At 48.4% G+C, this 22,112-nt stretch overlaps 3 protein-coding genes across 4 annotated transcripts in view; 1 reads left to right on the forward strand and 2 right to left on the reverse strand.

Annotated features, from left to right (window-relative positions):
- Positions 1-18,354, reverse strand: part of STAG3 (stromal antigen 3) — a 36,379-nt gene extending 18,025 nt beyond the window's left edge. The window contains exons 1-11 of the mRNA XM_049788182.1: positions 18,219-18,354; positions 12,472-12,653; positions 10,763-10,865; positions 8,509-8,625; positions 7,161-7,257; positions 5,849-5,925; positions 5,052-5,256; positions 3,614-3,765; positions 2,506-2,579; positions 986-1,109; positions 377-475 (exon numbers count right to left, since the gene is read on the reverse strand). Coding sequence (XP_049644139.1) covers positions 377-475; positions 986-1,109; positions 2,506-2,579; positions 3,614-3,765; positions 5,052-5,256; positions 5,849-5,925; positions 7,161-7,257; positions 8,509-8,625; positions 10,763-10,865; positions 12,472-12,644 — 1,221 coding nt within the window. The 5' untranslated portion in view covers positions 12,645-12,653; positions 18,219-18,354. The remainder of the gene's footprint in view (positions 1-376; positions 476-985; positions 1,110-2,505; positions 2,580-3,613; positions 3,766-5,051; positions 5,257-5,848; positions 5,926-7,160; positions 7,258-8,508; positions 8,626-10,762; positions 10,866-12,471; positions 12,654-18,218) is intronic.
- The window catches only part of MEPCE (methylphosphate capping enzyme), a 372,004-nt gene that overhangs the window by 96,221 nt on the left and 253,671 nt on the right, over positions 1-22,112 (reverse strand). The window lies entirely within an intron of this gene.
- GPC2 (glypican 2) lies at positions 14,468-20,191 on the forward strand. The gene is made up of 10 exons (XM_049788621.1): positions 14,468-14,633; positions 15,284-15,442; positions 15,758-16,083; positions 16,696-16,776; positions 17,963-18,125; positions 18,268-18,398; positions 18,534-18,692; positions 18,791-18,930; positions 19,032-19,207; positions 19,831-20,191. Exons 1-10 carry the CDS (start codon positions 14,468-14,470, stop codon positions 20,109-20,111), a joined length of 1,782 nt encoding a protein of 593 aa, XP_049644578.1. The 3' UTR covers positions 20,112-20,191.

Raw genomic sequence — 22,112 nt, forward strand, 5'->3', positions numbered from 1 at the left:
ATTATAACAAACTGAGCATATGCAAAACAGGTTCAATCTCAAGTCTATGCTCCCCTGAGCACCACCAGGAACGATTCCCAAGAATAGAACTAGGAGCAGCTTCCTGCAAGTCCAGATCTGCAAAGGGGCTCTGCCCATTCAAGAGTCAAGACAAGCATACAGGGGCCGGGTAGGTGGCGCTGGAGGTAAGGTGTCTGCCTTGCAAGCGCTAGCCAAGGAAGGACCTCGGTTCGATCCCCCACGTCCCATATGGTCCACCCAAGCCAGGGGCGATTTCTGAGCACATAGCCAGGAGTAACCCCTGAGCGTCAAACGGGTGTGGCCCAAAAACCAAAAAAAAAAAAAAAAAAAGACAAGCATACCAGCACAATTTTACCTTGAAGCGGCTGGTGAAGAGCTCCAGGCGTGCAGTGAAGTCTGGGTTATTGTAGAGTCCTTTCAGAGCCTTTAGGCACTTGAGACGGACCTCTCGATGCTATTGAGGAGAGAGATGACATCACCATGTACAGAGGGCTGACTATTCTACCAGAGACTGAAGTTAACCATCTTACTTAAAGAGCAGAGGATCACGGGATTGGGAAGGTAACCTTATGCTATGCTCCTTGAGCACCACTCAGTATGGGCCCCTACATTACGAGAAAACTTTACAAGGAAGAAAGTGATTGGGGGTAGAATTTAGAAATCATGACAAAAAGATTCTTGAATGTCATGCTACTTCTATTACTAATCTAATGCAACCACTTTCCTGCTTCTCCACAGTGAGCCTTTCTCTCTTTACTCTGGTTTGAAGACATTATTTTATGTGCATCTTTCTCTCCCTCAGGTTATCCTACCTTCCTTAGTTCTTGGGAGTGTTCTAAAGTTTCAATGCTGTGATCACTACTTATTAATGGATTAACTGTGCAGTAGTATCAGAGAGAGAGGGGTATCCTTAGACAAGGAAAGCAGCACGGGATGAGGGAAAGTCAGTCCCTTCGACCTTCACCTTATCATGCAGAGTCCAGCCAATGTATTTTAAATAGCTGTCAGTCAGGAAAGAGGTGCTGTAGCTCTGCATCCAAGTCCCAATCTCTTCAATGCAGATAGCTCGGATCTCTGGAAGAACATCCCTAAGCAAAGAGGAAAATCAACCCATATCATTCCAAACTCATTCCCATGCTATCAGATAGATACCTCTACTGGCACATAAGAATCACCTTAACAGTTTTCTCTTCCCAAAGTAATTGCTGTTGATCTTCAAAGAGCTCCCAGAATGAGAAATTGATTCCCATTCCCCTGTTCCTGTTCCCCTTGGAGGGGAAAGAGATCTTGGTAAAGAGATCTTTATCCACAGTAAATAATCCACACAGATAGGAGGATAAAAGGGCAAGAAGTCCTTTGTCAGTTTACCACCAGCTCCAAAAAAACCCCCAAGGAAGCTAGTAAACTGCTACAAAAGACCCCAAACACCTCCCTCCCAAACTATTTATTCAGAGGTGTGTGTGTGTGTGTGTGTGTGTGTGTGTGTTTGTGTGTGTGTTTGTTTTTGGGTCACAGCTGGCAGCGCTCAGAGGTTCCTCCTGGCTCTATGCTCAGAAATCACTCCTGGCAGGCTTGGGGGACCATATGGGATGCCGGGATTTGCATGTAAGGCAAACACCTTATCTCCATGCTATCTCTCCGGTCCCTCTATAAGTTTCTATTAAAGAATTCCCTTGCTTTTGGCACAATTGCTTGGTCACATTCCACATACTTCCCACAGGAGTTATTTTTTTTTAATTTTTTATTTTTTTTAGCTCTTTTGTTCTTGTTCCCTCAAATTCCTAGGAAGAAAGGAAAGGAAAGGTCTTGGGAAAATCTGGGAAGAATTCTCAATAATACACATCCTCTTATTTTCTCAACCAGAAGAGCTTATAAGATACTTTGTAGGTGGAAATAAGCTAAGTCTTACTAACTTAATATGTCTGCTGGTTTGACTGAGCTTCATTAACTCTAAAACTAGACAAATAACTCGTGGTTAAGAAGGAACCTTGGGGCTGGAGAGATAGCATGGAGATAAGGCATTTGCCTTTCATGCAGAAGGTCATTGGTTCAAATCCTGATATCCCATATGGTCCCCAGAGCCCGCCAGGAGTGATTTCCGAGCATGGAGCCAGAAGTAACCCCTGAGCACTGCCGGGTGTGACTCAAAAACCAAAAAAAAAAAAAAGAAGGAACCTTATTACTTCCAGAGATTCTATCACCCAATGTCCAGTTGTTTTAACATCAACATGTTTTTATTTTTGTTTTTTTTGGGCTACACCTGTTTGATGCTCAGGGGTTACTCCTGGCTAAGCGTTCAGAAATCGCCCCTGACTTGGGGAGAACATATGGGACACCAGGGGATCAAACCGAGGTCCTTCCTTGGCTAGTGCTTGCAAGGCAGACACCTTACCTCTAGTGCCACCTCACCGGCCCCCAACATGTATGTTTTAACAGCAACATGTCTCCATGAGTTTTAATACAAACACAATCACATGACCTCACCTGTACCGATGTACGAAGACACCCCTGAAGAGGGCATTCATCATCCCCTCAATGTCCTCTTGATGCTCTTGAAGCTGGAGAAAAGGAAGGAAGAGGTAAATCTCTCTCTCTCTTTTTTTTTTTTTTTTTGTTTTTGGGTCACACCCGGCAGCGCTCAGGGGTTCCTCCTGGCTCTATGCTCAGAAATCGCTCCTGGCAGGCTCAGGGGACCATATGGGATGCCGGGATTTGAACCACCAACCTTCTGCATGAAAGGCAAACACCTTACCTCCATGCTATCTCTCCAGCCCCGGTAAATCTCTCTTGAACCCCAATAGCATATGGGTTCTATTTATCATAGGATATAGGCTGAAACTCTTGCTATCCTATGTTCCCTTTCAAACCTCCTATTTTGGAAGAGGCTGGATAATCCACTAATATTATAGAGGTTTGTGTTTGAGAAAAAAATACATCACTTTTCATGGTTAATTTGGCTACCTTAGCCTAGAAGAAAAGCTAAAAGGCTCTTGCTCAGAGTTATGGGGCTTCTGAGCTGGAAAATTAGAAAATAAATGAAGCTTGAAAGCAATGGAACAAACAATAATAAGATTATATCAATGATTTAAAATGGTGACATATTTTACTAAAAAACAGTAATACTTAATTTTGTGTCATTGGACCACACCTGATTGTGCTGCAGGTTTGCTCCTGGCTCTGGGCTCAGGGATCACTCCTGGCATTATTTTGGGAACCATGAGTAATTGTTTCTTTGGTAAAGTAAGTGCTTTACCCAATGTACTACTCTCTGGTTTCTAAAAAGAAATATTTAAAGATAGTACAACTCGCCTATATTGCAGATATATATTGATGCTATATATTGGGATGCTACTAAGTAACCTACACTGAATGCTGTAACAACTTCCAATGTCACTAATTAAGAAACCCTGGATTTGATTAATAATAGACACCAACTATGTAGAATTAAAAGGCAATGTTAAGACAACAGGCATGCCTCTTCAATAAATCAATAAATTAAGGAAAAATAGGGTCAGAGAAAGGGTCTCGAAGACAGGCTGTGCTGGAAGCTCAGGAATAACAGTAGAGCTAGGGAAGAGACAGGTAAACTTACCTCTTTTCGCTTTTCCAGCAGGCTCTCCAGCCTTTCTGGTGCTCTCTGACCAGGACCCTTGTTTCGTTCAGCATCATATTGACGCTGGTTGTTATCTTTATGCAGACTCAGTTGGAGGGCAACTCTTACCAAGGAGGTCATTAACTTCATGGCTTTGAGTTAGGAAAAACAGTATCAGGGAATCAATATTTAGATAGGAAGGGTGTGTTAAAAAAAAGGAGGGGTAATAAAGGAGTAGGGTGTTTGTCTTGTATGCAACTGACCCTAGCATCCCATATGGTCCCCTAAGCACTGAGAAGCGTGATCCCTAAGCGTGGAACCAGGAGTAAGCCCTGAGCACAGCCAGGTATGACAGAAACAGAAGGATTAAAAAGGGCAGAGAAAATGAAAAGCCAGAGTCTGTGTGTTGGCTTTTTTGTTGTTATTCTCCCCAGTTCCTTGGGACTTCTTTTAGCTGTTAGCAAATTCCCGTAATGCATGTCAATTCTCTGGGTCCAGAGCCAAAGTACATACATTGTATGTGGCCAATTTGGGTTAGACCCCCTATGATTCACATCCCAGTTTGCTCCTCCAAGAACTGCCAAGAGTTGTCCTGAGAACACCACTGAGTGTTGAAAAGAAAAGTTAATTTTTGGTCCAAAGTGATAGCACAGCGGTAAGGCATTTGCCTTGCATGATGCCAACACAGGATGGAACCTGGTTTGAATCCTGGCATCCCATTTGGTCCCCTGAGCCAGCCAGGATCGACTTCTGAGCGCAGAGCCAGGAGTAACTCCTGAGCGACACCAGGTGTGATCCAAAAACAAAAACAAAAACAAAAACAACAACAAAAAAATAACTTCTAAAAATGTTCACGGTAACCCATTTCCTCTTACAATTCCACCAGTGAGAAAAATCTATTGAGATTTGGGTTAAAAGCAGCAAGGTGAGGAGCTGGAGTGGGGAGGAAATTTGTCTTGCAAAGCAGCCAACCCAGATTTAATCCAGCTTTCCCATATGGTCTCCCAAGTACAGCCAGGATTAATTCCTGAGTGTAGAAGATGGAAATAAGCCCTGAGCATCAGAGAGTGAGTCAAAAACAAAAACGAAAAAGCCATCAAGACATAATGGGAGAACTGATCCACACAATTGAGTTGGGGTAGGAGAATCTGAGAGGGAGGGATCTAGGTAGGGGGAAGTGATTACATTGGTGAAGAATACAATGCTAAAATTATGTGCATGAGAACCATTATTAACAGTATTTAAATAATAGAATCTTAATAAATTTATTTTTAAATAAGATCAAAGTACTTCACCTCTACCCACCCCACCAAAAAAAAGCAGTAGACACTGAAATAAAAAGCTTAGACTCAGATAGAAAGTAATATCCAGAACTAGGAACAGATGGAAATTCTACCTATTCCTAAGAGAATGTTCTAGAGTGAAAATGAGTGCTTACCAGCCAGGGTGCTAGTGTGACGGAAGGCTCGAACTTGGGAGTCTGAAAGGCCAGTAAGCAGGGAAATGAGATTGTCCATAGGGAAGCCACTGTAGAGGAGGCTGTATTGGCACTGAAAAACCAAGGTCTTCACAAATTCACAGAAGCTTCCCTGAAACTTCTTCCAGGATGGACCTGGAGCTGTCAGAGGATAGTCTCCTGAGTCCTAGAGACAAGTGTGTGAGAGAGTTTGAATTACTACCAGGCCTACAAAACCACAGACACTTGGAATATTGAAAAAACCATTAACTAAATAATGAATCTGTCATGCCTTAGTTTGGCTATTTTCAACTCTAGAAGAAAATTAGCTAGTAGCTGTAGATCAGTTTCACCTTCTAGAGATTACAACCACTACTTTTTTTTTTGGGTGGGGGGTTTCGGGCCATACTCAGTGATGATCAGGAGTTACTCCTGGCTATGTGCTCAGAAATCTCTCCTGGCTTGGGGGACCATATGGGACACCAGAGGATCTAATCACGGTCCATCTTAGGCTAGCGAGTGCAAAGCAGATGCCCTACCACTTGCGCCACCAATCTGGTCCCACAACCACTACTTCTAAAATCTATTATACTCCCAGAATGAGAAAGGAGGGAACGGTGGACTTTATATTTTGGAATAAGAGGGATAAGAAACACCATCAGGAATGATTCCTGAGTGCATAGCTAGGAGTAGCCCATGAGCATTGCTAAGTGTGATCCAGAAAAAAATAAACAAAACAAAAAAAAAGAGCCCAAGAAGATATGCTTGTCTTCCTGTACCTCATTAAACTGTTCTGTTAGGTGCTGGATAATTTCTGAGTTGGACATCTTCTTGAACATCTCAGTGGTCACTGTGCCTAAGGAACAAGGAACAGAAAAAAGGATTTACTAGAAAAATAACAGGACATGGTGACTATTCATCTAAACATTCATCTGAAGGTGAATAAAAAATATACTAAAAAGAGCCTATGATGGGGCTGAAGGGATAGCATAGAGGTAAGGAGTTTGCCTTGCCTTACATGCAGAAGGACGGTGGTTCAAATCCTGGAATCCCATATGGTCCCCTGAGCCTGTCATGAACGATTTCTGAGCATAGAGCCAGGAGTGACCCCTGAGCACTGCCTGGTATGACCCAAAAACCAAAAACAAACAAACAAAAAAAAAACAAAAAAAAAACCCCAAAAAACAAAAAAAAAGAGCCTATGATGGAGTAGGGGAGATAAGCAGGTAAGGTGCTTGCCTTGCATGTGGCTGACCCAGGCTCAATCCTCAGCACCACATATTGTCCCTGAGCCCATCAGACGTGATCCCTAAGCACAGAGCCAGAAGTAAACCTTAAGTACCATAAATCTGGGATGAGTATGGCAAAAATAAAAACTATTTCTAAGGATATAGAGATAGCTCAAGGGGCTGGAGTACATCCTATGCATGGAAGCAGTCTAAGTTTGATCCCCCCTATCCCATGATCCCCTGAACACTGTCAGTAGTGCCCCAAATAGCACCACGTTTTGGAAATAACCCCAAAACAAAACAGAACAAAACAATGTAGTTAAGTAAGTTCAACTTTAAAAATGCCTTCTCCTGGGCCTGGAGAGATAGCACAGCGGTGTTTGCTTTGCAAGCAGCCGATCCAGGACCTAAGGTGGTTGGTTCGAATCCTGGTGTCCCATATGGTCCCCCGTGCCTGCCAGGAGCTATTTCTGAGCAGACAGCCAGGAGTAACCCTGAGCACCGCTGGGTGTGACCCAAAAACCAAAAAAACAAACAAACAAACAAAAAAACCCCAAAAAAAAGCCTTCTCCCAGGGCCGGAGATATAGCATGGAAGTAGGGCATTTGCCTTGCATGCAGAAGGACAGTGGTTCGAATCCGGGCATCCCATATGATCCACCCAGCCTGTCAGGAGCGATTTCTGAGCTTAGAGCCAGGAGTAACCCCTGAGCGCTGCTGGGTGTGACCCCAAAAAACAAAAAACAACAAAAAAAGCCTTCTCCCTTAATTTTGCCTATCTCTACTCATAAAATGGCTGGAAAGTTTCCTAACATAGGAGACAAAAACCTTGAGAGTAGAAAGAGGTAGGGAATTTTCCTCACCTTTACACCCACAAGACCGGATGAAGAAGTTAATGAGCTCCAAGAAGCCTGCTTCTGGGTCTTGTTTGTAGCTTTCCAGCCATTCATCCACCAAAGTCTAAGAAAGCCACATTGAGCTTTGATTCCAATAGTTTGAGATGAGAAACTCTTTACTATTCCCAGTCAAAGCATAAAAACTCCCAATTAAAGAATTAAACCTTTGGAGTTTTGTTGGTCACATGCAGTTGTGCTAAGTGGCTATTCCTGGTTTGGTGTTTAAAGATCATGCAGTGCCGGGGACCAAACCTGGACCTCACACACACAAAGCAGGCACTAACTAACTAGCCCTTTAATCTACCTCCCCATGCCCTTAAAATATCTGAAATATTTAATATATATTGCTAAGCACTGGATCTAAGCACGGAAACTCTGACAGCACTGCAAGATGGAACGTGACCATGAGTAACCCCAATTATACCAAGCACCGTTTGGGTGAGAATGGTGCAGAGAAGCCCTACGACCACTGAGCACTGCATGGAAGCTCCCATATACAGGAAAGCAATCTACTCACTGGTGAAACACTATCACAAAAATTAAGAAAATGAGTAACAACATTCAATCTAATGGTTATCTCTGTGGTGAAGAGACTTTAAGGGGAGTTATGGCAAAATAAATACAAAGAATCTACATTATTACTATTTGATTTTCTTGACCTGGAAAGAGGTAACTCAGTGACCATTTAAAGGACATTATATCACATGTATATCTTATACTTTTTTTTTTGTTTGTTTTTGGGTCACACCCGGCAGTGCTCAGGGGTTACTCCTGGCTGTCTGCTCAGAAATAGCTCCTGGCAGGCACGGGGGACCATATGGGACACCGGGATTCGAACCAACCACCTTTGGTCCTGGATCGGCTGCTTGCAAGGCAAACGCCACTGTGCTATCTCTCCGGGCCCATCTTATACTTTTAATAAAATTATAGTAAAATTATTTTTAAAAAAGGTATGAAAGGAGAGGAAAACCTAGGTATAACGGTGGAGTAAAAAGCAATAAAGTGAATAAATTGCCAACTATACTGATCTTTTTAGATCATTCAATGTCTCTCATTGCATTTTCATTAATTCCATTAATTCATAAATGCAAAATGCATTCTGTCTTGTAATATTTTTAGGAAAGAAACATTCTCTCTTATCCAAGGTCTCCCTTCTATCACTTCATGGTCTTGTGAGACTACCTCATCAGTATCAGTTATATTCACAATATATAATCAAATGTACATATTAAATCAAGTTTATTTATAGTATCCTTCTCTTTCCACCCTACAATAGATTTCAAGGTGTCTAGAAATGGGTGAGAGACTATCTTACCTGCATGTCACCTTTAGCAGCTTTCACGGCATCGAAAAGATCGCTGATTGGTGGCTCTACCTTCTTTTGTCCATGACCATGTACTACTCTGGATCCTTTCCTAGGTTTTTTAGTCACCTAGAAAATACCAAAAATCAGAATTCTTTTTTAAAAAGTACTACTAAATTGTTTTAAATAGGAACTGGAGCAGTGGTGCAGCAGTATTTTGCCTTGCATGCGGTTGACCCAGGATGGACTGCTTGGCGTGGTTCGATCACCAGGCATCCCACATGGTTCCCCAACCAGGAGCAATTTCTGAGTGCCTATCCAGGAGAAACCCCTGAGCATCACTGGGTGTGACCAAAAAAAAAAAAAAAGGAATTTAAATAATAAAATAAAAATACTGTTGCTGGGGTCAAAGAGATAGTACAGCATATAAGGTGCTTGCCTAGCACATGGTTGACCGGGTTTGATCCCTGAAATCCCATATGGTCCCTCAGCCTGCTAGTATTCCTTAGCAGGAATAACATCCAGGAATAATCCCTGGAGTGGCCAAAGAACTAACTAAGAAATAAAAATACTATTGTTAAATTTAGCCTTACACCAAGTTCCTCCCCAATGGGAGAGTTTCTCTTTTTCTTTCCAAAAAAATCTTTCTATTTCTTACTAGCCTCCAACTCTTCCCTGGCTGATTAGCCTGGCTGAAAACTCTGGGGCTTTCTTGAAATGGGGATGGTCAGGTTCCCCTTTCTGCCTGAAGGTACAGCAGCATATAGCTACATCTGACACCCTTCAACAGAAACAGCCCAGCTCCATAACTGAATCTTATCAAACTGTCAAGCCACCAAATTTTGTTCCAAATCTATTGGATTCTAGATTGAATGTGATTGCACCACACCTCAAAATTTCATAGTAGTGTTAGTCCATTAGAATCAGAGCAAAGATCATGGGAAAGTTTCAGAGAAGACCACTGAGCTCAGTGAGCCTAAACAATATCATGGAGAGCTCAACTAGCACAAAACACAGCCCACTAAATCCTCAATGACTCTAGAAACACCACTGAGAAATAGAACAATTATTACAAACTGGCCCTTATTGATCTAAGTTTTGATAATTTCATTTGCCTTTGAGTTGTAGTAAACAATATGAAGTACAATTTTTTTGTACCTGCAAGGGAACAGGCTAAGGTGGTGAGTGGGAAACTGAAGATACTGGTGGAGGGAAGATCACACAGGTGCTAGGACTGGCATTTAAACACTTACTGACTGAAACAACTATCTTTTGAACAACTTCGTAAATCATGTGTTATTTTTATAATCTTATTTATTGGGGGAGGAGAGGTTGGTTGGAGGGTGGAGAATGACAATATGGGAGCACTGGTGACAGAAGTTGACACTGGTGGTGGAATAGGTGCTAAAATATTAATATGTCTAAAACTCAACTATCAATTTTGTAAAGCACGGCTCTTTAAATAACAATTAAAAAACAAACAGAATCAGGGACTGGAGAGATAGTACAGTGGTAGGGCGTTTCTTAGACGCAGAAGGACGGTGGTTCGAATCCTGGCATCCCATACGGTCCCCCGAGCCTTCCAGGAGTGATTTTTGAGCGTAAAGCCAGGAGGAAGCCCTGAGCACTGCCGGGTATGACCCCAAAACAAACAAAAACAAAACAGAATGGTATAGTTAAAAAAACTTCCTATTTCTTAAAGAAAAGAAATAGGAAGATTTGTTATTTTAAGAACAGAGAGTACAGTGAGTAGGGCATTTGCTTGCATGCAGTAAAACTGGGTTCAAACCCATTATCCCACATGGTGCCCCCCCAAGCATCACCAGAAGTGATTCCTGAGCACAGAGTCAGGAGTAAGCCCTGAACACTGCCAAGTGTGGCCCAACCCTCTTCCAAATGCTGTTTTATTTGGGAGCAGGGTTAAATTTTAATTGTCCCCCTTTTATTTTCACTTAAAATTCTCCCTTCCCTTTCTGGGGAAGAGCCACACCTGGCAGTGCTCAGGGCTTGCCCCTAGCTCTATACTCAGGGATCACTCCTAGGAGGCTCAGGAAACCATATGGGATTCCAGGGGTGGAACATTGATCATACACGCAAGGCAAGCATTCTACCCACTATACTATCCTCTGGGTCCAAAATTTTCCTTTTACTGACTTTAGTCCTTTACATTAAGTTTTACCCTTTCCTTTTTCTTTTTCTCTGTTTTTTTTTTTTTTCCCCATTTCCCAGACTAGGTTCAAAACCAAAATCAAATGGACAGACTCACCGGGGTTGTTCTGAGTGGCCTTTTTGCCTCTCTCTTCTTCACAGTGCATCTCAAGCTATCCTCAAAGTCACTGCCTTCCCCAGGTGATAAAGAGTCACTATCCCTACGAGGAAATACGAGTATCTTAAATACAAGCTCCAGCCCCTCTTAGAAGAGGGTTAATAAAGGTTCATTTCTCGCTACTCTTTGAAACAGATTAGCTTACCATTTCCAGGAAGTAGAGAAAAAAATCTTAAATGAAAAAAAAAAATCCTTTAATAAAGCAATGGATAAGGAGAAAGTGAAGCTGGTGATGAACTACCCTTCTTTAATATTTTCTCAAACAAGACAATCAAATGATAATTCATTTATGAATTATGAACATTTTCTCTGTTGTGCAGAGAAAAAAGCCAGCATAATGGGCTGGAGAGATAGTACAGCAGGTAGGGTGTCTACCTTGCAAGCAACCATTCTGGATCAATCCCAGTATCCTATATAGTACCCAAAGCTTCACCAGGAGTAATACCTGAGCACAAAACCAGGAGTAGAATTTTAATACTGCCAGATATGACCCAAAACAAACAAAAATAAAAATCAGTATGTATCGAGAAGTCTTATTATTACTGATCAAAAAAACAAATTGTCGTGCACCTGGAGTAAAATTTTACCCCTTAAAACACTGTCTGGTACTGGAGACATAGATCAAGTAGGATTCTTGCCTTGCATATCCAATTCATGTTCAATTCCCAGAATCACAGAGCGAGGACATCCCACTGAACACCACCAAGTGTGGCCCAAACACAAAGGAAAAAACAACAATATAAGTGCATGTCTCTGAGTTATGTTTATAACACAGATATGACTTGGCTACCAACAAATACTGAAAAAACAGAAATGAGAGGGCTGAGTGAGATAGTACAGATAACAGGGTGTTTGCCTTGCAGATAGATAACTTGGGTTCAATCCCTGGTATCCCATATGGTCCCCTGAGCCAGCTAGAATTGATCTCTGAGCTCAGAACCAGATCTGAGCTCAGAGCCCTGAGCACTGCTGGGTGGGAGTGTGGGAGGTAAAGAGGGAGAAAGAGAAAAAGAGAAAGATGAGAGGAGGAGGAAGAGATAGGAGAGAAAAGAGGAGAGAGAGGGAGGGAGAGATTGAGAGAGACAACCAATTAAATAACCAGGGGTTAAATAAGATCTTGAATAAGACTTTTTGGTCAAGTTTTTTTTTTTTTTTCCTGGACCACAACTGGCAGTGCTCAAAGGTTACTCCTGGCTCTAAGCTCAGAAATTATTCCTGGTAAGCTCAGGGAACCCTATATAGCAGAGGATTGAATCCAGGTCAGCTTCGAGCAAGGCAAATGCCCTACCTGCTGCTCCAGCTCCTTGGTCAAGATTTAAAAAAAAAAACAAAACTTTATTACAATCCACACAAAATAAACTCATGAATGTAACAAAAAGGGACTTTGGATTGACATATAAAATCCCCAAATAAGGGAAGGACAAGAGGTCAACCAAGAATGATGTATTATTTGTTAAGCAAAGAAGGGACTGAATTTAGTAATCTCTAGGGCTATCACATAATGTGGGATGTGGGGGCTCACAAAACAGAGCAGGCTGCTGCACCTCATGACACCTTTCTAGTCTTCCCAGCACCTGCCCTCTCAAGATCAGGTGAAGCTTCCAAGTGCTGCAGGAGAAAGAAGGGGAGATGGTACCCACTCCACTCACCCTGATGTCTGTTCTGAGTCACTTCCATCACTGACCACACTGACCGATGAACTGGGGGACTTGGCCAGACCTTGGTGTTTACTTCCCAGGCTCCTCTGCAGTGGGGAGGACTCTACTTGTGGGGAGGAGGAAGAGGAGCTCTGGTGGCGGGTGGAGGAACGCAGGACAGGCATGGTAAGTGGCTGCAAAGAGAAAGAGGGCATGAACTCAGACACCCCCCCCCCCCCCCAATTCTCCAGACCCGGTCTCTTTCCTTGCAGGATGCCTGCTCCTGAGACCCGCAAGAAATAAGACAGAGGATATTTGCTTAACTCCCCCCCCATGCATCAAAGGGGAGCCCCTTTATCCTTAAAGCAACCCCCCCCCCAAATAACGACGCCAGGAGGCAGAGTGATAGCACAGCAGATAGGGCATTAGTCTTGCACTCGGGCACGATTCAATCCCCAGCATCCCACTGAGCACCTCCAGGTGTGCCCCCCCCCCAAATAACAACGCTATGATGCAGGAGATGCGATTTGGCAGACCCTCCAAGTCTTGCCCAGGAGGGGCCCTGGGGGCAAAAATAAAATTAAGGGTCAAAAGGATAATAAATAGCACAGCAGGGAGGGGGTTTGCCGACCTAGGCTCCATCCCCAGTACCCCATATGATTCCCCCAAAATGCAGGAGGAACAGGTGTTAAGTCCCAAGCACTGACCAGTGTGGTCCCCGAAACACGCCCCCCCAAAAAGAAGATAAAGATAAAAAAAAAACACCCCCACCCCTGAGTTCCGAGCAGCTAGAACCTACAAAGGGTTCAGAACGGGGAATTGTGGACTCAGGCTCACATATCACCCTTCTGCTGCAGAAACCCCCCCAGACACCCCCAATTTTCCCCTTTTGGAAAGTTCGACTAGAGGTGAAAAGAGGCCAGAAAGGCGCCATTAATGAAGGCCGGAGTCTGCGCAGATTCACCCCCTCAGGTATCGAGGAGATGGAGTCTTCTGATCAGGCCTGAAGCGCTCTGCGCCAAGGGGAAAGGGCCGGGTCAATTTTGGGGGGCGAGGAACGCTGAGGGTGAGGGGGGCCGGAACCTGCAATAGCGACTTCGAGCCGCGCAGGGCTGAGGAAAGGTCCCACAGGCTTGCGTGCCGTCCCCCCCTCTCCTCAGGCACTGGCGCTCTGCCGCTGCCTTCCTTCCCTTCCGTTGGCGCGCGCGACTCTAAAAAAGCGCGGGAAGGCGCCAGGTGCTCAGTGCGCAGACGCAAAGCCAACGGTTGGGCACACGTGTGCACAGACTTGAACCTCTCGCGAGATTTGAATTCGCGCGAAGCTCACCACGTTTCCCTCACACTCTACCGGTGGCCTTCGAGTAGGCAACAAGTAGCCCAGTCACGTGGGCTCAAGCGTGCCGGCTCCAGCTCGCTTCAGTCACGTGGGCTCACGCGTGCTGGCTGGCTACAGCTCGTTTTAGCTCCACCCACCCAGGCCCCGCCCACCCAGACCTCGCCTCTATTTTCTTCCCATATTAGGTGGGCTTCGCGCTGAATGACTAGTAGCGTCTTTTTTTTTTTTTTTTTTTTGGGACTCTGGCTTCTCAACTGCCATAGGCTGAGCTCTATCCTAGCCCCGCCTTCTGGCTGAATGGCCACGCCCCTCCTAAAGACCACGCCCCTCCCGTCAACCACCTTCGTTGGGTCGCGTCCCGCCCCCCTGCCGAGTTTCCCCTCCCGACATTGGCTTAATTTCTGCTTTGACCCCGCCCCCGGGTCCGTCGCCTCCTGCTCATTGGTGGGGCTCGAGCTGTGGCCCCGCCCCCTGTCCGACTCCCGGCTCCCATTGTCTCGGCAGATGCCGCCTGGTCCCAGGCTATCGTGCTCAGTGTTCAGTTTTCGGGGGGTCGCGCTCTTTCTTTGACCCGCGGGGCGGTCCCGTGACCAAGAACGGACTTCCCGAGTTTAGGCGGCTTTTTCTTTCTTCCTTTGTATCCACTTTGGCCGTCCCAAAGAGGCAGCGGCTATGTCCGCGATGCGATCTCTTCTGCTGCTGCTGCTGCCTCTCTGTCCCGGTCCGGGACCAGGATTTTGGAGCGAGGCTAAGGTCACCCGGAGTTGCACTGAGACCCGGCAGGTGTTGGGAGCCCGGGGATATAGCTTAAACCTACTCCCTCCCGCCCTGATCTCAGGTGAGGAGCACAAGAGGAAGACAGGATGAGAAGTGGGGGTGCGGGAAAGGGGTGGGGGCGGCTCCTCCCCATCGCACAATAACTCGCTTTCCTTTCAGAGTGTCCGTTGTAATCATCTCAAACCCCATAATAATGATGCCTCCTTCTGAACTTTTCTTACTTGGGATCACATAATAGCGTTCTTCCTTCACCCCCACCCCAGGAATTCCCTTCTAGTTTTTAGCATCTCCTCTGCCTTTCTTCGCAGCGCAATTCAGTCCCTGCGCGATTTCTTCCAGCCACTTGCGTGGTGCTTTCTAGTTAACCAAGTCATTTCACCCAGCCAACCCCTAGGCTTCCCATAGACACTGTCCCATGAGTTCCTAGAAAGCCCTGCGGCGTGTGATGTTAGGGAAGGTCACCGAGGACCCTTGGATCACATTTTTTTTGCCCCATCTCTGCTGTGGCTTCGTGAGAGGCGGCAGATTCTGATGGAGGAGAGGGACAATAAGGAAGGACCTGCCTGGAGCAGGTGGGGGAGAAGCGCAGACAATAGACAAGGGACCAGACAGGTGGAAGAGAAGGGATGTCCCCAAGAGGTAGGGAGGGAGAAGACAGAAATTTCTCTTTCTTCCCACCACTACCATCACCACCGCTATTTCTCTGTCCAGGTGAGCACCTGCAGATCTGTCCCCAGGAATACACCTGCTGTTCCAGTGAGATAGAGCAGAGGCTGACCTGGGAGACTGAGGCCACCTTCCAGAGCCTGGTAGAGGAGAGCGGCTCCTTCTTGGTTCACATGCTGACTGCCCGGCACAAAACATTTGATGGTGAGAACTTGAGGGGGTCTTCCATGCTGGCCCAACGTACCCTCTCTGTGTGTTCATGACTCTAAGCATCCTGTCCCTATTCCCTGCTCCTTCCCTGAAGGCTGAGCATCCCCTACCTTGCCACCAGCCTCTCTCTAAGGTCTTTTCTGCCCCTACTTTACCCCGCACCTCGCCTGCCTGCAAGCTACTTAGGTCCCTGAGACTTGCTTGCTGTGTTTTCTCTTTCCTGCTGCTGCTGTCGCCACCCTTTCACTTTGCAGTCCCTCTCTGGCCTCCTGACCCCTCACACTACTTCTCTCTCTGCCTTTGCCACAGAGGCCTTCCGGGAGATGCTCTTGTCATCTGAGCATTCCCTGGCCCTGCTCTTCCATCGCTCCTACGGTCGCCACCTGTACGCCCAGCACACGCTCTTGTTCAGTGGCCTGTTCTCTCGGATTCGAGACTACTATGAGAAGTCCGGTGGGGGGTTAGATGATGCCCTGGCAGATTTCTGGGCACAGCTCCTGGAGAGAATATTCCCTGTTCTGCACCCACAGTACTCCTTCTCCAACGAGTATCTCTTCTGCCTCACGCGCTTTGCCACCTCTGCTGAAGAGTCTCTCAAACCCTTTGGGGACTCACCCCGTCGCCTCCGCCAGCAGGTGAGGGGCTCCCAGGCCTCAGCTGCAGCTGCTTTGACCTACTGTGTGTATTCTGTGAATCCTTCTCTCCCAGCCCACTGACATCCCCTTTTTCACATCCCAGTCACTTATGACCTGCATGGCAGCTGGCTCTGACCTAGCAACCCCTTCTTAAGCATCCTTGGTCCCCTTTCATTGGCTCCCTCATTCTGTGCCTTGGTTTTCCACAAGTCCCTGAGCTGCTCCCTTGCTCCTAACATCTTGGTTCAATGAACCACGGATTAACCCTTCATATCTGAGGAGGGCTGTGTTTCCTTTTCACTGGTGGAACTCCCAGAGGTAGACACTAAAATCTCCATTTTTCAGATAAGGAAATAGCCAGTCAGAGGTCTCATGACCAGTAGTGGTAAAGCTGTTTCTCACACTCAGCAACTCAGTATTGAAGTCCAGGCTCAGTTCAATACAGTTGCTCTGTTAGTCCTATAAATACCTCTACCCTGGCCACTCCAAGATAAATCCCCTAAGACTAATGTCCATTGCAGGTCCCCTTGCTGGACTCTCTTGGCTCCAATCTCGACTGACCTATGCCCCTAATACTGTTGTTTGTTTGTTGTTGTTTTTCCCCTCCTACAGCTGTACCGGGCCCTGGTGGCTGCCCGAGCTTTTGTGCAGGGCCTGGAGAGTGGAAGAGACGTGGTCAACGAAGCACTTAAGGTAGAGGGGTGTAGCAGGACAGCCCCTGAAGAGGTTGACTGATGGAGGGATGGAGAATGAGGCCCTTTTCTTCCAGCTCGGAGCACGTGTCTGCCACCCTGTCTAGCCCACGGTTCTGAGGTGAAACGGCGGGTAAACAGCTCGCAGACAATCAGGCTCGTGGAAATATTTGCTTTATTCGGATGGACAAAACTGAAGTCCAAAGACTCCGATTCAGTTCCAGCCAGCAAAAAGCCCCTCGCCTTCCACAGACCCTTGCTCTTATAGTCCAGAGTCAGGTCCCACCCAATGGTGGGATCAGATACCAACCAATGGTGGAAGCAGAATCAGGTCCTACCCTAGGGTGGGGGCAGAATGCCAGGTCACACCCTAGGGTAGGGCACAATCACCTAATCAGATTAGGGTGAGCAACATAGTAATCCCCCAAAATATTTACATACACAACAGAGGGGTTTGTGGGTTCAGAGACATGGAAAAGAGGCTATTTATGTTTAGGAAGAGCCAGTGCTGGATGAGAGAGCTCAGTGGCTCTGCATGTAGGAAGCCCAGGTTCCATCCCCAGCACTACAAGATCCCCCAAGCACAGAACCAGGAGGGGCCCCGTGAATATCACTGGGTGTGGCCTGGAAACAAAAAAGAAAAAGAGACAGAGACAGCTGCTAGGCGCTTTCTGGTATCAGCCCAAAGGCACCCCAGGGAAAATCAGGGAAGAGAGGGTTGGAATAATTCTCCTTGGTGTCACGACCTCTGACCTTCTCCAGCCCTCTGAGGTCTCCCTGCCTTTTCTGAAGGCCTGAGATTGAAGCACTGGTTTCCTCCAGCTTCCCTCATGGGAGATGGGGGCATCCTGCGACTGAGGCAGGTTCTGGGGGCATCCTTCAAAGTCTCCAAGATACCTCATCACCCGCATCACCACTCTCTCCACCCACTTTTTCTCAGAGCCCCAAGTAATATATATATATATACATATATATATATATATGCACTATCTCCCAGGAGCGAACCTCCCTCCTCAGTTTGCAGCATCTTCTTGGAGAGTCACCTGCTGCTACATGGGGCTGGCACCCCACCCACTCTCCTCAGGGTTCACAGACAACCTGGACAAAAGGCGCAGTATTGAGTTCAGTATGGTCAGGACCGAGTGTTCGGAGGTGCCTAAGCCCTGCTCTCTGCCCTTCTTCCCTAGGTACCCCTGACTGAAAGCTGCAAACAGGCTGTGATGCGTCTGATTGGCTGCCCCCTTTGCCGGGGGGTCCCCTCATTGCCCCCCTGTCGTGGCTTCTGTCTCAATGTGGCACATGGCTGTCTCAGCCCCCAGGGACTCAATTCTGACTGGAAGGCCTATCTGGGTGAGGGAAAGCAGGGAAAGGGGTGGGGGCCTCTTCCTATGAGTTTCCCCTGGCCAGGCTGGTGGTGGTGGGGGGAAACTAGTAGGAACTTACTAGTTCAGTGACTGGTTCCCTGCTGCCCCCCTTAACCCCCTCCTTCCAGACAGTCTCCTGTTACTGGCCGACAAGCTGCAAGGCTCCTTTTCCTTCGAGCTGGCAGCACATTCCATCGGGGTGCGCATCTCAGAAGCCTTGGTGTACCTGCAGGAAAACAACGTGCGGGTGTCCACTCAGGTGCGGGGGGTCTATGAGTGGGGAGCCAGGAGGAGATAGATTAGGCTGTCCCCGGGGATCCAGGGGTGGAGGCGGGACCCAGTGTTTCACCTCTGGCTGACTGAACTTATGTGGGGGTGGTGGTGGTTCCTACAGGTATTTAAGGAATGCGGGACCCCCCCACAAATACTATCCAGAAACCGCCGAGCCCCAGCCCTCCGGGAAGAGGCCGGCCGGCTCTGGGGGAGCTCCGGACAGACCGAGGCAGAGTTGCCCACCCCGGCGACTGCGACGAGCAGCAGCCTGCAGAGACTGGTGAGTGGAAAGCAGCGGTCGGCGGTGGCGCCCAGGGGCCTGGGGGGTTCGCGCTGCAGCGGGCACCCCGCTTGCTCTCGCTCTCTCTGCACCCCCAGGTATGGGAACTCCGAGAGCGGCTGAGCCGGGTACGGGGCTTCTGGGCCGGGCTGCCCCAGGCCGTGTGCGCGGACTCCCGCATGGCCGCGGACGTCTCGCAGGAGGCGGCGCCCTGCTGGACTGGGTCCGGGCGAGGCCGGTGAGCCGGGGAACACGGGGTACACGAGGCGCGGCTCCTGGGGGGCGGGCGGGCCGGACCGGGTGGGCGGGCGGGAGTCTTCGGGGCCGCTCTGCCCGCAGGTACTTGTCCTACGTGGTCGGGGCCTCCGAAGCCGAACAGCAGGACAACCCAGAGTTTCTGGGGGTGACTTTGGCCCCCGACCTCCCGGCTCGCAAGCGGCGGCTGCTGCTGCGCTCGGCCACTACGCGAATGAAGGCGGCTGCAGAGGGACGAGACCTGGCTTTAGAGGACTCGGGTGAGCCGCGGGTTCCTGCGATTGGCCGTCTCGGGGCCCAGGCCACACCCGCTGCCTGCTCGGCCCCTCCCAGTGTCATTCATTGGGGACCCCCGGAGACCAGAACACACACGTTCCAGCAGCGCCCACGGGTGGAAAACAATAAAGGTCTCCCCTGGAGCTCACAGCCCGGCGGTGGAGACCCCCAGCACCTTCTTATCCCAAAGTGGGGAGCTTCCTAGAGTGGACAGTGGCAGTGGGGGGGGGGCTGGGAAGGGGGAATGGGGGCCTGTGGGCTGATTCCCCCATGCAAAACACTCAGATTTCTCTTCCCTCTTCCTCATTGTCTCTGTCTCTCTTTGTCTCTCCTCCCGTACCTCCCTGCTTCCTGGCTGGCGCTGGCTGCCCCTGGATTGTCTTTTCTTTATTTTTTTTTCCTCATTGTCCCCCATCTGCGCCCCTCCCATCTCTTTTTCCATCTCCCTCAATTCTTCCCCTTCTCGCCTTCTCCTGTCACTCATGTCCCCCCCTCCCATCTCCTCCTCCTCCTCCCACATCTGCCCGCCCTCTCCTCCCTCGCCTCCATTCTCTCCTGGCCCGGCCTCTCGCTCTCCCTGCCTACTCCCGGCTGCTCCCTTCAGAAGATGAAGACCACGAAGAAGGCGGCGATGAAGGCGGCGGCAGCGGCGGTTCTGGAGAAGGCGACCACTATGCCGATGACTGGATGGCAGGGCCAGCAGCCGTGCCCGCGCCTGCCCGACCTCCTCGTCCTCCTAGAAGAGAGGGTGCTGGGAGCAAAGGAGGAGGTGTCGTTGTTCGACACAACCAGGGGAGGAGTAGGACTGGGGGGGCTTCTGTGGGTTTTCATCTCCAGCCCAGCCTGATCATGTCTCTTGCAGTCCTGGCCCTGCTCGGGCCTCGATAACAAAGGGGGGGTGCCCTGGCATCAGAAGGGTTCATGGCCCATCCCCGCCCCTTCCCTTAGCTGGGTCTGGGGTGGAGTTGAAGGGGGCTGCAGAGAGGGTAGAGAAAGAGAAAGGGACTTTTTGGGCGAATGGCTGGGGCCCCAAATCCAGGTGGTTTGGGGGTGGGTGGAAAGGGTCTTCACAATATTTATTTTTTCATTTGGTAATGGAGGATGCGGGACTGGGGGGGTATTTATTTAGGAAGGAAGTGGGCTGGTGATGAGCCCCCCAACAAGGAGAAAGGGGGACTTTTTTTAGTCCTGGGGGTTGGGGGGTTGGAAGGAAGGTGGGAGTAGGGAAGGCTGGGGACACCCTGGCTCCGAATTGAATGGAGCAGGGCAGGGGATTGGGAAGGGTTGTGACTAGGAGGGCAGGATCTATGGGCCTGAGTTCTACCGATTTTTTTTCAGTGTCAATTTCTTAAACTCAAATGTGTCATCTATGATCTCTGCCATCCACATCCGAAACAAGCTTCTTCGCCATGTCGTGTTTCAGTATTATGCAACGAATAAATGATTAATTTATTGGAGCTATTTGTGTGTGACTTTCTGGGCCCTTGGCATTCCCAGAGTCCCCAGGGCATTGGTGACCTGCTTTTAGACTCTCCTAGAACCTAGGAAGGGATGGGGAGTGCTTTGTGGGGGAGTTGGGACAAGAAGTCCAGCCTCTGAGTTTGAGCTTTCTCTGTGAAAAAGAAACACCCCCCTCTCTCCATAGAAACTACGAGAAGCCTAATGTATGAGCATGATTAATATCATGCACAGCTCCCCCTGCCTGCGTGGGTCAAGTCTTTGACAATGTCTGCTTTTAACTCTCTAGTTCTTTTTCCTTTTTCTTGCTTGCTTTCTGGCGCCTGAATGAATCTTTTATTCTGTCTGGAGGAGAAAAGGGGATCGGTGATTGCGTTGTGGAAACAGAGTAGTCCAGGCAGTCTTTTGCACAGTGCGGCTCGGCTCGGGGCTGAATTGCTGGTTGAAGCGGCTGCAGACAGAAAGCGGCAGGCCTGGAGGAGAGTCTGACGGGCGATGGGAGCGCTGGGAGCGCTGCCTGGACTGGCGGGACAAAGGGAAGGAGTGGGAGGAGCCTGAGCGCTGGAAAGTTTAAGGGAAAGTTGGGCCGGGTGGTGCCTGCGGCGGCAGCCGGAGAGCCAGACCCCATTTCCTTGTTGCTGCTCAGGTGACTGGGTGAGTGGGCCTAGGAAGCCGAGGCTTCAATCCCTGCAGGGACCCTTGGTGTTATGGAGGGGGAGACTTGGGTGTGTCTAAAGAGAACCTCGGAGGGAGGGAAGGAGGGAGTGGATCACCCAAATTTTAGAGGACCGCTGGATTCCGGACAGAGACGGATGGAAAGACTAGAAGTGACCCCAGGGCGGTGCGGTGCTGGATTTGGGGGCTGTGCTGCAGGGAGGGATCTGAGGAGGGTGCCAGAGGGATGGGTCTTTAGGTAGCAAGTGAGGGTTCTCTCTTCGGGGTCATTGCTGGCTGTCCTGGAAGCGGGGAGTTGAAATTTATCCTTGGCTGCGCCCGGGATTGGAATCTGAAAGGGGTGGACCTGAATCCCCAAGGATTAGGAAAGTGGAGCCTGAAATGGAACTCCAGAACCGGGTGCTTTCCGACTCAGCCTCTTCCCACCCACTTCTCTCTCTCTGTTTCTCTCCCCACCCCCTTCTTCCTTGCGATCTACTATCTCAGATCCATCTGGAGGGCAGATCTCTAAGGGGTGGATGGTGGGAATTGGGGTGTGCCTGCAAGATCTGTCCTTAAACCGCAAAGTAACCTCCTGTCCCTCAGTCCCTCATGTGCTGCTGTCTTAGGGACCAGACAGTTCTAGTCTCTTTTATCTCTGGTCTAACACTTGTTGCTCCTTGGGGTGCACCTTCGCCTCAGCCAAAAAGCTCTGCTACAGCCCAAAGCTCAGTAGGGATCCCACATTTACCCTCCCCCACCTCCCTATCACCCTCC

This window comes from Suncus etruscus, chromosome 15, assembly GCF_024139225.1.
Source record: "Suncus etruscus isolate mSunEtr1 chromosome 15, mSunEtr1.pri.cur, whole genome shotgun sequence".
Taxonomy (NCBI): Eukaryota; Metazoa; Chordata; class Mammalia; order Eulipotyphla; family Soricidae; genus Suncus; species Suncus etruscus.